Below are 13488 nucleotides of genomic sequence, written 5' to 3'. Positions count from 1 at the left end.
GATCATGTTCAGCCGGCTGTCGACCAACACCCCCAGGTCCTTTTCCGCCAGGCAGCTTTCCAGCCACTCCTCCCCAAGCCTGTAGCATTGCATGGGGTTGTTGTGGCCAAAGTGCAGGACCCGGCACTTGGCCTTGTTGAATCTCACAGACAGTTGGCCTCGGCCCATCGATCCAGCCTGTCCTGGATGAATCCCAACCCAGCCCCTCCCATAGAGAACCAAAAAGGCTGGCAAGAACCCAGCGCACTGGATCTCTTTGGAGTTAGAAACTCCCCTCCTCTCACACAGATTAACACATCTCATGCAGAATTACATGTAATCTGCAAGTTCTTCGGGGACTGATTCATTGTGGCAAGAGGTGGGTGGCTCCTACACAAGCCCAAGCTTTGAATCAAAGGCACCTGAGCATCCCTGGTGGCTGCCTGGTTTGGGGTGGTTGCACTCACCCAACTGTACTTCCCAAGGAGACAAGCCATGGGTGGGGAAGAGGCCTCCTGTGCCAGTGACATAGCACCAAGTTAAGGAAGGGACAAGGTCAGCTCTGTAGGTTAGGTAGGGGAATGCTACGCTGCTCAGATGTGAAGTGGCTACATCTGTCTGATTTTACTCTCCCTGTTGGCCTTGGATTTGAGAACAGTATTCTTCATCATCTAAGGACACCCAGACAGGGACTCTGTCCCAAGTCTCAGCATGCCGAAACCTCAGGGATGACCAAGAAGAGACACCTTCACCAGGAGGATGACCATTCCTTTATCAAGTAGGTGTCATTTGAGAAAAAATCTGGGCATCTTCACCAGGAAGACCACCAATCCTTTATCAAGTAGATACTACCAAGCACTACCACTCTATCCAAATGAGAACTGGTTTTCCTCCCAAAATTTCTATCTGCAGTATGATAATCAAAACAAGCCATTACTAATCAATGATCTCGAGTTCCAAGATAATGCCAGTTGCGCACATCCCAGCTCCTTCTTGTGATAAAGCTGCATACATTAGTTGCTAAACAATGTTGTTTCAAGCTGTACGTACACTTACATAACCTTGTACCATATAATCAACACATTTCATAGCACAAAGAGATCAATCATTCTGATCCCCGTCACAGAAATATACCTCTGCTCCCTATCATGAAGTGAAAACAACAAAAAAAAAAACCACAAAAAGAATTTCCAGCCTCCGCACCTGCCAACGCCCAGCATAGCTTGACGTACCTTGAGATGTTGGCTCTTTTAAAAACTGTGAGGACCACATGACCACCACTGGCAGTCAGCAGCCAAAATCCAGCCATGCGCTACTGCTCCAGCACAGAGCAAAGATCATGGGGGTAGGTCGGGAGGGAGGGAGGGAGGGAGGGAAAGGAAGGGAGGAAGGAAACAAGAAAAGTGATGGAAATGGAACCCTTTGCACTGTGTTCCCCTCCCCAGTCCCCTTCCTAGGACACTCCCCACCTAGCCCTTCTCCATCACTGGGTGCTCTTTCCAAGCCTGGGAACAGAGGCTCGCAGCCTCCTCCAGAGGCAGCATTAACAGCTGGCTGTGGGTACCAGTCCCATACTCACCTCTCTGCTTTGCTCTTGCTGCACCTCTGGAAGAAGGACCATAGGTAAGACAGATACTGCCAGCATCTCCAAAGCAAGGACAGAGGTACTGGGGAAGGGTGGCAGGGGCTGAGAGACCTGTAGGACCCGTCACTACGGCGCTGCATTGGCTACGACACATGGCAGCCATGACACCATGCTGCTGCTTCAGGGCCATGATGACACTGCTCTAATGGGCCACCTCCTGATGCTAAAATATTGAATGCTTCACCAGGGGCATGGGAGCTCGTGAGGGGGGTGGGATGCTTTCAAACAGACCCTGGCAGTTTTGGGAACTTCTGTCTCCAGGTAAAGATCTTGCCCTGTTATACTCACTCCCACTTATTCCTCCTCCATAGAGCTGATCCTCTCCATGGAGCAGCAGCTCAGGGAAACTGCCTTCTCAGCCAGGGAGCAGTGTGGGGAGAGAAGGCATCTCTTTTTTTTTAGAGGGAAAAGAAGGGTGCCTGCTTTTGCCCCAGCATTGCTTGCTCCATGAAGCCCCGCGAGGTGCCTGGCACCTGCAAAAATACGGGGCAATAAAGTCACTGGCGTGAGCTTTCCAGAGACCCATCCCTGCCCGGAGCCTTTGGGCCAGCCTCCTCTCCCCTCCAGCCCTCCACAAAGGTCAGGCCCATCTGAAAAACCAGGGGATGAAGAGCAGGGGGCTTTTTCTCCAAAATGCAGCCCATCTTGTCAGGGCCACCGCTGCCCCATCCTCTGCAGATGGACCCCCGACCCCATAACCAGCTCCAGCCATGTCCAAAGTGCACCATGCACCTCTCAAAACACCCAAACAGAAGCAAACAGGGATACTGTTTGGCCCCTGTGGGTCACAGGGGAGCCCAGCCCTTGTGTGACAGCTGCCAGGCTGGGTGCACCCTGCACCCCACCACCCTGTCCCAAAGGAATCCCTTGTTTTCCCCTCTCAGAGGAGGAGGCAGCACTGTGTGCAGTGCCACAGCCCAACATCCTAAAGGCTCTAGTACCCTCTGCTGGCCCTGAACATTTATTTTGCTAATGAAGCCTCTCCTGGGGTGTGTTTTTCAGCCTGAAGGTCACTCGCAGACATGGCAGCAGCCTCTCTGGCACCCACAGTGGCTACGCTCACCTGCAATGCCTGATGCTGCACTGTCTCCGGAGTCCCCCACCAGCACTCTCACACATCCGAGCTGGCCCTGAGGTGCGGAGGGCAGGGACCTACCCACACCTTATGTCTTCAGGAGGACACTTACAAGAACCAATACTACTAGAAGTGACGAAAACCTGCAGAGTTTGCAAGTGCATGGTTATGCAGCAAATGCAGAAGGGCGAGTGCCTGCCCAAGACCACCCTGGGGCAGAGAGCCCAAGAGAGGCTCCTGCCGAGTGGGACAACGCTCCCTACAACTGTCAGCATGTGAAGGAGGTGGCAGAAGCTACTTGGAGGAGGGTACACAGCTCTTGGGCATCACCCCATATCCCCATCCTCACTAGGTCAAGCGGGGGCCTCTGCCCATACCTCCAGCAAGGCTTTCACGCAGCCATTTACACTGCAGGGTAAAGCATTTGCCTGCTGCAGCCCTTGGAGAGGGGAAGGAGGCACAAGCAAAGAGCAGCTTTGAAGCAGGGAACAGCAGGTCGTTTCCTTCGCTGCCGCTGGCAGACACGGAAGACAGCAGCAGCCTGCGCACAGTGACCGGGTAAGGTGTCTCCCACACCACTGAGGCCCAACAGGGCAGCCTGCACCAACAGGATTTATGCCTTAATAGACAGATCAAACCCCGAGCAAGAAATGAGTTTCTGCCTTCGGGGCTGCTGGTCCTGCCCCAGGGGCTGCATCGTGCCTCGAGACGAGTCTCCAGGGTGGGCACTGGGCAGTGGGTAACACAGGGTGAGCAGGAGTGATGCCTTTCCAACCAAAATCCTGCACCGCCTCTGAAGGGGGAAGGAGATACATTCCGTCCGTCCCTCTGGGCAGCCAAAGACCCTGGGCTACAAATATCAGCTTTTATTTTAATACAAACTAAAAGCTTTTGAAGTTCAAAGAAACATCGACGTGACACAGTGACAGAGCACCCAAAGGGGAATCCTGACCACCCCAAACCCTGGTTCAAGAGGGAGGCCCTGGGCTGTCTGACTCCCCAAGGAAAAGCTTCTTCCAGGAGCAGGTTCCAACCCCACGGGGCACTCTGCCTGCACGTGGGCAGGCATGAGGCAGCAGTGGTTTCCTCCCCACCTGTGGGACGGGGAGGTCACTTGATGCGGTAGAGGACTTTGCGTTGCATGCGGTGCTGGATCTCCCCCCGCCGCATCATCAGCTGCAGCACCTTGTAGATGGCATGTTCTGGGTATTTCTGGAAAAGGGGAGAAGAGGGGGAGATGAGCTGGCAGGCAAAAGCTCACCAGAGCCCATCGGGAACCTGCAACCACTGCTAAAGCCTGGCTGTGCCTCTCTGGAGGGAGGGAGCCCGGTGGCACCAGGTGCTGATGCTCCTTTCCCCTTTCACTATTTCAGGTCTGACTACAGCCAGTCTCACAAATCAAATGGTTCTGGTTTCAAGGGTAGGACTCCAACCTACCCAAACAGCCCCAAACCTCAGTGCCTTTGGAGAAAAATGACTTCTCACCTCACTCCCCTTAAACTCTGCAATCACATTGCACACAACTCCCTACAAACAACTTCAAAAGCAAGTATGACCAAAAAGGCTCTCCAGCTGCCTCTTGGAGAACGGGTTTCACCCCCTGAGCAGCAGTCTGGGGTCCTTGGTTTCACAGCCCAACCCTCCACAGGGTCCCTGGCCCACCTGCCGCATGAAGTCCTGGACGATGCTGTGCTCCGACACCTGAGAGCCGATGGCGAAGCGGCGCTTGAGCTGCTTCTCAATGCGGGACAGCATCTCTTGGTCCTCCTGTGTCGTGAAGCCTTCTGCTCCTGGAGGGAGAGGCTGTGTGAGCTCTCTGTGCCACTCAGACATCACTCTCAAAGCCAGAGTGCCCATCTCCTGTCCCTCCCACAACACTTGCACGTCTCAGAGACTTTACGGAACCCATAAGCAAATCCACCATCAAAGGTAGTGGAGCTCCAAAGACACAGCTGAACGTGGACCTGACTGCTGGAGCTTCCTTCAAACCCTTTGTGCCACGCTGCCTCCCAAGGAAACATTGTCTCCTCCCTATGGGGGTGGAGGTTAGAGGACAAACAGGTTGGGGAACCACCTACAGCACTGGACTCTCCCCTTGGGACCACAAGGGGCCAGAACATCCCTCCCTTGCCCAGCATGGGTGGAGACCCTCGGCATCATTTGGCATTGCCCTCCCTGTGAGCCACAGCCCCACGGCCATGACGGCCCCTTGCTGCCACAGGCATTGCTTTGCCTTTGCTCAGAAAGCAGGTAGCACCCCCTGCCCCTGCCAGCCTGGTCCTGGGAAGGAAGCTCATCTCTCCTTGCCCTGAGCAGCCAGGCCCAGCATGTCCCTCCTGCCCCCAGCACAGAGCATCTCCCCCTCACCTGACAGGGTGCCCGACATGGCTGCATCAAGCGTGGACACCTGGAAGAGCCGCAAGGCCTCCTCAACGTCCGCCTCGGTGGCGAAGGGCTGAAGCTTCATCTTCCCCAGGGACTCAGCAATGCGCACGATGGCCTCCAGCTGCCTGCGGCCAAAGGAGATGTTACCTGCTTTCTACTGCAGCTCCGAGGGGTCTTCTCCTTCCCCCCAACTCCTGACACCCCCACCTACCGAACTCCAGGCACGTCCTGCCCACCCCAAGCCACCTCCAGTGTTGCCCTGTTCACAGAGGGCTCCCCCAAACCCCAGCACCACACTAACCCCTTTCCTGGGCTACCCCAGGTGACTCCCAGCGATGCAACCCCAAGCTCGAGAGTTTCGGTGGGGCAAGGAGGGCGGGACTGCTCACCGGACAGTGATAGGGATGCTGGAGCGGCGGTCGCTCTCCTGCTCGTGCTGGCGAGTGCCGCTACGCATCAGGATGTAGCGGTTCTTCAGCTTCTCTGCCGCCGCCGCCGACAGCCGAGGGCCACACTTCCTGCAAGGGGGGACAGGAGCTGGATGCAGCGCTGCCTGGGAGGGTCCCCTGGGCAGGGATGTCCCCGGGCACCCCTCGCTTCCTTGGGCCACGCTGTGGCACCGTTGCAAGCTGCTCTCACTTCCCTTTTTTCAAGGCAGGAGTTAAAAAAAGGTCACCCAGATAGAGCACGTGCAAATATCAGCTGCGTGGTTCGCTTCTCACCACTGCCTCCCACCGTGCAGCCCAGGCACTGCCAAAAAGTCATGCCTCTCACTCACGTCCGACAGAAGGAGATGAGCTTCTTCAGCTTGTTCAGCTCAATCTCGCCCTCCACAGCCTGGGTCTGCGTCAAGGCGCTCACGTGTAAGGACATCACGTGCTTGGCCAGTGTCTAGGAGAGCAGAAGGCAGTCAGGCAGCAGGAACCCCCCTACCTCCCCCTCCTGAAAAAATGGGGCACCACGAGTCCCAGCTGCACCCACACGCCCTCACCCACCATGTCTCGCTCCTCGTTGTGCTCATCCTTGACGATGAAGATCATGTCAAATCGGGACAGGATGGTGGGCATAAAATCAATGTTCTCCTCACCCTTGGTCTCATCCCAGCGCCCGAAGACAGAGTTGGCAGCTGCCAGCACTGAGCAGCGGGAGTTGAGTGTGGTTGTGATTCCTGCCTATGGGGGGAAGGAGAAACGGATGGGGTGAAGTCCATGTCCGTGTCACAGCAGGGCTAGGCAGCTATTAACTGGTACTGAAAGGTCCAAAGCAGTTTGCAAGGACTTATCCTCAATTACTTGCATTTAAATAAAACCCCTTAAGTAGCACCCAATTACTCTGTAACAGGTCCACGTAGGAGAGGGATCAGCACAGGAGCTACATGAGGCTGGACCCACACGCCCTGGAAGAGGACTGGCTTCAGCTGAGACTTGAGCACTGAGTAACTTCATTTAAAACCTCATGTCAAGGGCAAGGACACACAAGACCCTATCACCAAGTTTGCAACCTGAGACAGAAACTGGGTGGCTGGGGTTGAGCCCCCTGGGCAGCCCCAGGGGCAAAGTGCAGGTTTGCAGGTAGTAGGGCAAGAGCGACCAGCATGGAAAAGTTGTGGTGGGTGTTCTGTTACCAGGGACTGAACAGCTAAGGGGTGAGCCAGAGCGACCAGGAGAGAGCAGAGGTGTTACAAAAAAATAAAGGTTGAGCCGTAGAAATGAAGAGAAACTCTGATCTGAGAGAAGACCGGGCACTAGGATGTCAGGCAGTTTCTGTAGTTCTTCTGAGGGTGTGGAGAGCAGTGGGACGGAAGAAAAAAGAAGTGACATCAGGCTGTGACACAGGGATATCAGCAGAACTACTAAATCTAGAGGAGCAGAGGACAGGCAGAGCAGAGGGAGCTTGTTTCAGTCCTGCTGATGTTCAGGCTGCCTGAGAAAAGACAACCCAAAGCCTACAGGCAGAGCTGACCAGTCTCAGATCAGAGAAACTAGTAATCATCAAAACCACTGCCTGGACAAGCCATGCTAAAATGTGCAATTCTGGCAAAGGATGCATGACTGCTGGTTGCTGGGCTCTCGGGGAAACCCAGCAGCAAGTCAGGCTCCTGCCCTGGGGTGACACACACCCACAGCTCACCTTAGCAATGGAGATGGTCTGCTGCTCCATGGCCTCGTGGATGGCCACGCGGTCATCCTCCCGCATCTTCTCATCCAAGGTGGGAGAAATGAGGTGGAGTGAAAAAAAAGTCACCATCTGTCACCTCCGCCAGACCTCAGCTACACACCCACCGATGCTAACCCCTGAGGCAAAGCTCTGCAAGGACCTCTGCTCAGGAGTGCAGGACGTAACCAGAATTTCCCTGCAGCCCCATCCCCTGACCTTCCCCAAAAGAAAGTGAGGCAGCCTCAGGAGAGTTGCCCTTTCTCCTGCAGCTCTGGGCTCTCCCAGGAGCAGCTGGCAGCCCAAGGGCTCTTCTCTTCCCCGCTCCCGCCCAGGCAGCCCCGCAGGTACCTTGTCAAACTCATCGATGCACACCACTCCGCCGTCCGCCAGCACCATGGCTCCTCCTTCCATGAAGAAACTCCTGGAGGACGGGTCACGGATCACCGATGCTGTCAAGCCAGCAGCGCTGCTGCCTTTCCCCGAGGTGTATACCTAGCGGCATGTAAGGCAAGGAAGGGACAGCACATCAGCCGCCGTGGGACCCAGGAACCCACCGCTGCAGCTGGAGGACAAAGCACCCCTGGCACTGCAAAATCCAGAGCTACTGGAGGAAACACAAAGCCCTCCAGGAAAACCCTTCAGCACATGCCAAAAGCAGACCTGTTGGGTACAGAGCAAGGCTATTTCCTAGTCCCAGGCCTCAGACTAAGCAGCTGTGATGCACCAGAGAGCTTGCAGACACACAGATACAGGTATTAAGTACAGAACAGGGAGTGATTCATTGTTTGGTGGGCTGCTGCATTAGCTTTGTTTTCCCCCTGAGGGAACAATGCAGTCAGAGGCTGAATTTAATGGAGACTACAAGAAAACACAGCTGAAAATATAATTTCATGCCTGGGCTCAGCCTGGAAGTCCGTGCTTGAGATGCAGTCAACTTCATTTGTCCTGACCAGCCAGCCTCACCGCTGATCAAGTCTCAACAATAAACAATAGCACCAGTCACGTCTTTGGATGTCTGCAAATAGCTGGGCTCACATCATACTGAAAGGCATTACTTGCTTCCCCTTCCCTTCCCTTCCCTCATCCCCTCTCCTGCATCCCATCTCTTCCAGGCTAGCACCAGAAACGGCAGCTTGCACCTCTGCCAGCCAGCCTAGCTGTGGATGCACGGACAGCTATCTGCTGTGACCACGGTCTGGTCTTCAGTGCTGTGCAGGGAGCAGAAGGAAGAAACGAGCCGCACTACAAGCGGGCACCTCAAACCACCTACCCCAATGGGCGAACACTTCTCGACGAACTTCAGCAGCTGGGATTTGGCCGTGCCAGGGTCACCCAGCATCAGTAAGTTGATGTCTCCTCTGCGGGTCAGTCCATCCGGGAGCCTGGAGCAACAGGGTGGAAAGAAGAGAGGGAGGAGAAATGGTGAGCCTTCATTTTGATAACCAAGCATTGCCGACAAGTGGCAGGTGGTTGGCAGCACCGCCAGAAGACTGTAGGAGGGCTTTGTGCCGTGAATGACCCCCCTGCCACCACTCTCTCTCTACCAGGCTGACTTTCCCCACCTCTTGCGAGAGCCTCCAAATAAGAGGCAGGCAATGGCCTTTTTGATGTCAGTGCTGCCGTAGATGGAGGGTGCGATGCTCTTGGCGATTGTCTCGTAGATGTTGGGCATGGCAGCAAGGCGACGAAGTTCCTCCTCTTCTTGAGGGGTCACTGAGCCAGCAAAGCTGTGTCCTGTACGGGGATGAGAATGAAGCAACAGTGAACAAATGAATGTTTTAAAGTAAATGACACTACTCCCCCCACGCCCACTACCACCAGGATCCCTTCTTGAAAATCACGCCAAATGCCACCAGGTGGGAAGGGTGGAGAGGGCAGGCGTTTGCTATCCCAGCAAGGCAGGCCGTGTCCTTAGAGGCTGGTAGGAAAAAGCAAGGATCTTGGGCAAAGCAGCTCTGGAGGAACCAGAGGGAGAATTACAGTCAGGACCTCATCTTAAAAATACAGCTCAATCTTAACCATCAACTTCAGCCCAGATCCTCAAAGATGGCTTAGCAGATTCCCACTAAGATCAATAAGATAAAAGAAGTTAAATACCCTGGAGGACTCAGGCTGAAGCCTCCTCATTTAATACCACTGAGAAAAAGTCATACAGGACACCTAAGTATAGAGCATCCACAGCAAGTTAGACCCCTGGACTGGCTTGAATCTTCTGCTATATAAGCAGCAGAGAAGGACCCAGGCTGTGATTTCATACAGTCCTTGCTGAGGGACCGCCTTGCTCAGGGAAGGGGGCTCTCCCAACACCAGACTACCAACACAGACCAGACAGGCACCAAAAGCAGCCCTCACCTGAGCCCTCCACATCCACCTGGATGCCCACCACACGGATGTAAGCGCTTCGGATGCCCACGCCCACGTTATCACGGCTTCTGTTCTTGCTCTGGGCAGACTTCTTGATGGAGTAGATGCCCATGATAGTGACTCTGTTCCCTGGGACAACTTTGTCACACAGGTACCTAAGAGGAGGGAGGGGAAAGCAGAGGATGGTAGCAGGGGAAAGGATGGCACCAGCAACACCCGCTAGCCTGGCGGGGTGATGGGGGGGGGGAAGACTGCACTGGTACCTGTCGCAGTACAGCTGCAAGTGCCGGGGCATCTCCCCATGCGGCACAGCGTCTGGGGACTCCTGCAGCTTCAGGACCTGGAAGTCCACACACTTGCACTTATCTGGCATGATGAAATAGGGGTCGAGCGGGCACTTTGGGCGGCCGGCTTGTTCTCTGTGCAGAGAGATCAATCAGGGAAGGCTCCTGGCACTCAGAAGCCACCCCTGGGAGCCCCCTTGTAGAGGGGACAGCAATGACAGAGCCCAGAGCAGCCGCGCCTCCGAGTGGTGCCCAGCAGGCAAGAAGGGCAGTCACACAGGGCCAGACCAAAGGCCCATCAAGCCCTGGGTCTTGTCTTCAACAGCTGCCAAAAGCAGGCATGAGAACAAGCCAAAGACAGGGTGACACTTGCCTGAATACTCTCCCTGCCTCCCCCCTCTCCCCCGCTAGCTAAAAGCAGGGAGGAAGGTAATTCATTAATTACACAGAAGGTAACAGTATAGACACGGCAGGGCATTTTTCTTTATAACCTCACGAACGAAGCAAATGTTAAGTGGTTTCTAGTGAGAAAGCAATTAGTGATGTGACAAGGCTGTCATCAACCTCCCAGTCTCTCGAGGCATATCTGCCTTGCTAGACTACAAGCTCTCCGAGACAAGGAGCACCTCCCAGTCCTGCTGCCATCTCAGTACATCACCACCGATGCCTGACTCCATGCAGGCAGGGACAGGGCTTTCAGGGAGGGTAGCAGGAGAGTGCAGATGCACTCGTGCAGTCAAGGATCAGGAACGAGGTGCTGTACAGACCACATGCAAGAACGATCCCTATCCCAAAGACCTCTCAAGCTGCATTAGAGACAAGGCGCAGAAAATAAATACTGGCAGGCATGGCTCAAAGACACAACCCACCATAATTGGTCGGCACGAGAGCTGCCACAGCGGCAGCCTAATGCTCACAGTTTGCATGGGCATCAAGAGCCGTAAAGCAGGATTTGAAGGTTAGTAGCAAAGCATCCCTACAGAAGGTAACGCAAAACAGCCCCCTGGGGAGGGGGAACGTGGAAGCAAGAAGTTTGTTTGAAAAAGATAAGAATTTAATAGGAAGTTCGGACAACAGCTTAACGCGGCATTATGGGACAGCTGGAGGCAGGAATGAACCATTAGGTACCACAGGCAAAACGCCCTACAGATAAAAAGAACTCCCTGGACACAGCCACTCAATACTGCTTGCAGCACTGGTCATGCAGCATCACAACTAGTGTGACTGCAGATGAATGGAGCTAAAACCTGCCAGCCATGAATGCACGCAGGCACAAGGGCAACATGAAGGGAAGAGGCAGAGAGCAGCACAGATGATTCTGCCTTGTGTGACAGGGAGCTGACTCTATGCAGCCCATACGGGATGGAGGGGGAGCAGGAGGAGGGCACGCAGCCTTTTCTTCTCCACCAGCCTGCTGCATGCATCCCCATGTCAGTCCTTACGTGTTGCATTTCCTGGGGAGAGCGTAACCCTCCAGGCCTGGGCGCACCACAATGTTGCTGATGGTGTTGCGGCAGCTGCGGCACTGGATGGCTATTCTGGTGGCTTTGGCTCTCACAGGGGTTGCTGCAATTACGATCCCAGGGATCTTCACAAGGTGGGACATCTGGTCGGACTAAAAGGGAAAAGGTGAAGGGAAGGTAAGAAAGCTGTCACTGGAGGATGGATGGGAAACTAAAGACACTAGAAGAAACACAGCTCTTTCTTAGCTACACTTTTCACATTCATGGGACCAAGGTACCAGAACAAAAAAACCTGCGCTTCTTGACAATGTTACTCTCCTGCTCTAGAACAGTAGGGGAAGGTTGCATGACTTAAGCCATGCTGATTTCAAAACAAAGGAGAAAAGGACAAAACACTCCATGCAGAACATCACTAATAGCAATAATGTCCCCATAGCAGCAATCAGTAATAACAGTCCTTTGCAGTCAGATTTAAGTTGCAGAGTACCCCTGCTTGTACATTAGTGTACAACCCACGTCCTGAACTATGTGATCAAATACCGAAAGCTTCCCTGCAATCACACCCCCACATAAGCAAGCCCTGCCTCTCACTGCTCAACACGGCAGTAGATTCACCTCACCTTCAGGCTGCGGATGTTGGCTGCATTGGCATCCGATCTCAACATGACCTGGATGTCTTGGAGAGTTTCCTCCCCTGAAGGACGAGGACGGGTGACCTCATCTGCGACTTCTTTTGCCGCTTCTTCCAACTACAAAGGGAACAACTAGGCTATTACGGGTATATTGCAGTGTATTGTCAGGGCTGCTCTCACAATGTGATAACGTCAGCATGCCAGGTTGCCAACCTCCTCCATCCTTACCAGCTGCAGGTGCTCCGCCGGTTGCTTGTACAGATAGTCAGCGAGATCTTCATCAAAGCTGGCCAAGTCTTCCATCTCCACCTCCACCCAGTACTGACTCAGGTTATAATGCCGTTTAAGCTCATCCCTGCAAGGAAGTAAGTGGTAAAGGTTTGCAGGGCAGAAAGCACCAGTCACCTACAGTGACCTTACGAAGGCAGCTTCTGCAGGGAGTCCTTCGTTTAGAAAGCAAGCAGAGAAAATCAGGAGAGTGCCAAGAGAAGCCTAGGGGGACCTCTGCAAATCTTTCACACAAAACCACTTTGAAATGTGACATAAGACCAGGGACACCGGTGCTTGCAGTGACAATGTAAAGTATAGTGCTATACTTTTTTTTTTTTTTAACTAGTTACACAACCAGATAGGCAATTAGAAAACTTCTACACAGGATAATACCTATTATACCTATACTATGTTCAAAAAAACAAAGTAATAGCATAGCAGGCAATGTTCTCCTTAAAAAAGGCAGGGTGCATGAAATTCAGAGATTAAAGGTGAAAGATTTTCCCAGCCCTTGCATGATACATGTTCACGTTCTCTCACAGCTGTGTCTCCAAGCTGCATAGACAAAGGGATGGCCAATGGACTTCATAGCCTCAGAAGGCGCACAGGACAGTGCTGCGCTAATTTTAATGGATACGGACAAAACTTCAGACCAGAAAGCACTAGAACTTGAAGACAGACCTTGAATTTCAGAACTAGGTGCAAGTTTGGCAGCGCAGATCCCTCTATTGCTACCTCTGCCGCTGGCTGGCTGCTTAAAAATTTAGGAGAACACCAGACCTCAGTTTTCCTACAAGGTTAAATGGGAACAACAGCATTTCTTATACTAAGAGCTCTTTACAGTCTATGGGAAGAAAAAAGCTGACGTGTGCTATTGTATATCTGGGGCGTGCATAGCAAGAGGGGAGGTTAACAGCAGATCAGATGTGCAAAGAAGGAGTGGGTAAGGCCACGGAAGGAGAAGAGGGGTCACAGCAGCACCTGTATTTGAAGGTGAAGCCCGTCCGGTCCGTGCCCACCCGGTACTGCCGCAGAAACTCCTTGAACCGCTTCTGCAGCTGCGACTTCCGAACCTGCCCCTCGTCCACCGACGCATCGCCCCCAAAACTGTCGCTGTAGTAAATGCCGGGGTCGTCGAAGCCGGACATGGCGACTGCTGCTCCCCTGCGGGGGCGAGAACGCACGGTCAGCCCCAACCACCTCCTCCTCCCCCGCACCAAATGCCCCACGGGAC

At 53.7% G+C, this 13488-nt stretch overlaps 1 protein-coding gene across 1 annotated transcript; it reads right to left on the bottom strand.

Moving 5' to 3' along the window:
• Positions 1-3561: 3561 nt before the first annotated feature.
• MCM5 (minichromosome maintenance complex component 5) lies at positions 3562-13454 on the bottom strand. Its single transcript, XM_009332593.1, has 16 exons — positions 13236-13454; positions 12213-12339; positions 11973-12101; positions 11332-11504; positions 9869-10024; positions 9594-9760; positions 8804-8975; positions 8512-8623; positions 7590-7733; positions 7215-7280; positions 6080-6256; positions 5863-5975; positions 5474-5602; positions 5067-5209; positions 4362-4489; positions 3562-3911 (listed from the first exon to the last, which is right to left on the bottom strand). The coding sequence occupies exons 1-16, from the start codon at positions 13400-13402 to the stop codon at positions 3810-3812; spliced, it is 2205 nt and encodes a 734-aa protein (XP_009330868.1). The 5' UTR covers positions 13403-13454; the 3' UTR covers positions 3562-3809.
• Positions 13455-13488: the final 34 nt, after the last annotated feature.

Source organism: Pygoscelis adeliae, unplaced genomic scaffold (assembly GCF_000699105.1).
Source record: "Pygoscelis adeliae isolate BGI_AS28 unplaced genomic scaffold, ASM69910v1 Scaffold399, whole genome shotgun sequence".
NCBI lineage: Eukaryota > Metazoa > Chordata > Aves > Sphenisciformes > Spheniscidae > Pygoscelis > Pygoscelis adeliae.
Note: the sequence above shows the minus strand (reverse complement) of the source record. Positions and strands in the feature narration are given on the sequence as shown.

What these genes read in the sequence shown, in the direction of transcription:
- MCM5 (XM_009332593.1), bottom strand. Translation starts at nt 13,402, where the DNA reads ATGTCCGGCTTCGACGACCCCGGCATTTACTACAGCGACAGTTTTGGG. An exon ending in CCAACATCCGCAGCCTGAAG is followed by an intron (nt 11,505 to 11,972) that starts GTGAGGTGAATC and finishes TTTCCCTTTTAG; the next exon opens with TCCGACCAGATGTCCCACCT. An exon ending in TTTGGAGGCTCTCGCAAGAG is followed by an intron (nt 8,624 to 8,803) that starts GTGGGGAAAGTC and finishes CTGTTGCTCCAG; the next exon opens with GCTCCCGGATGGACTGACCC.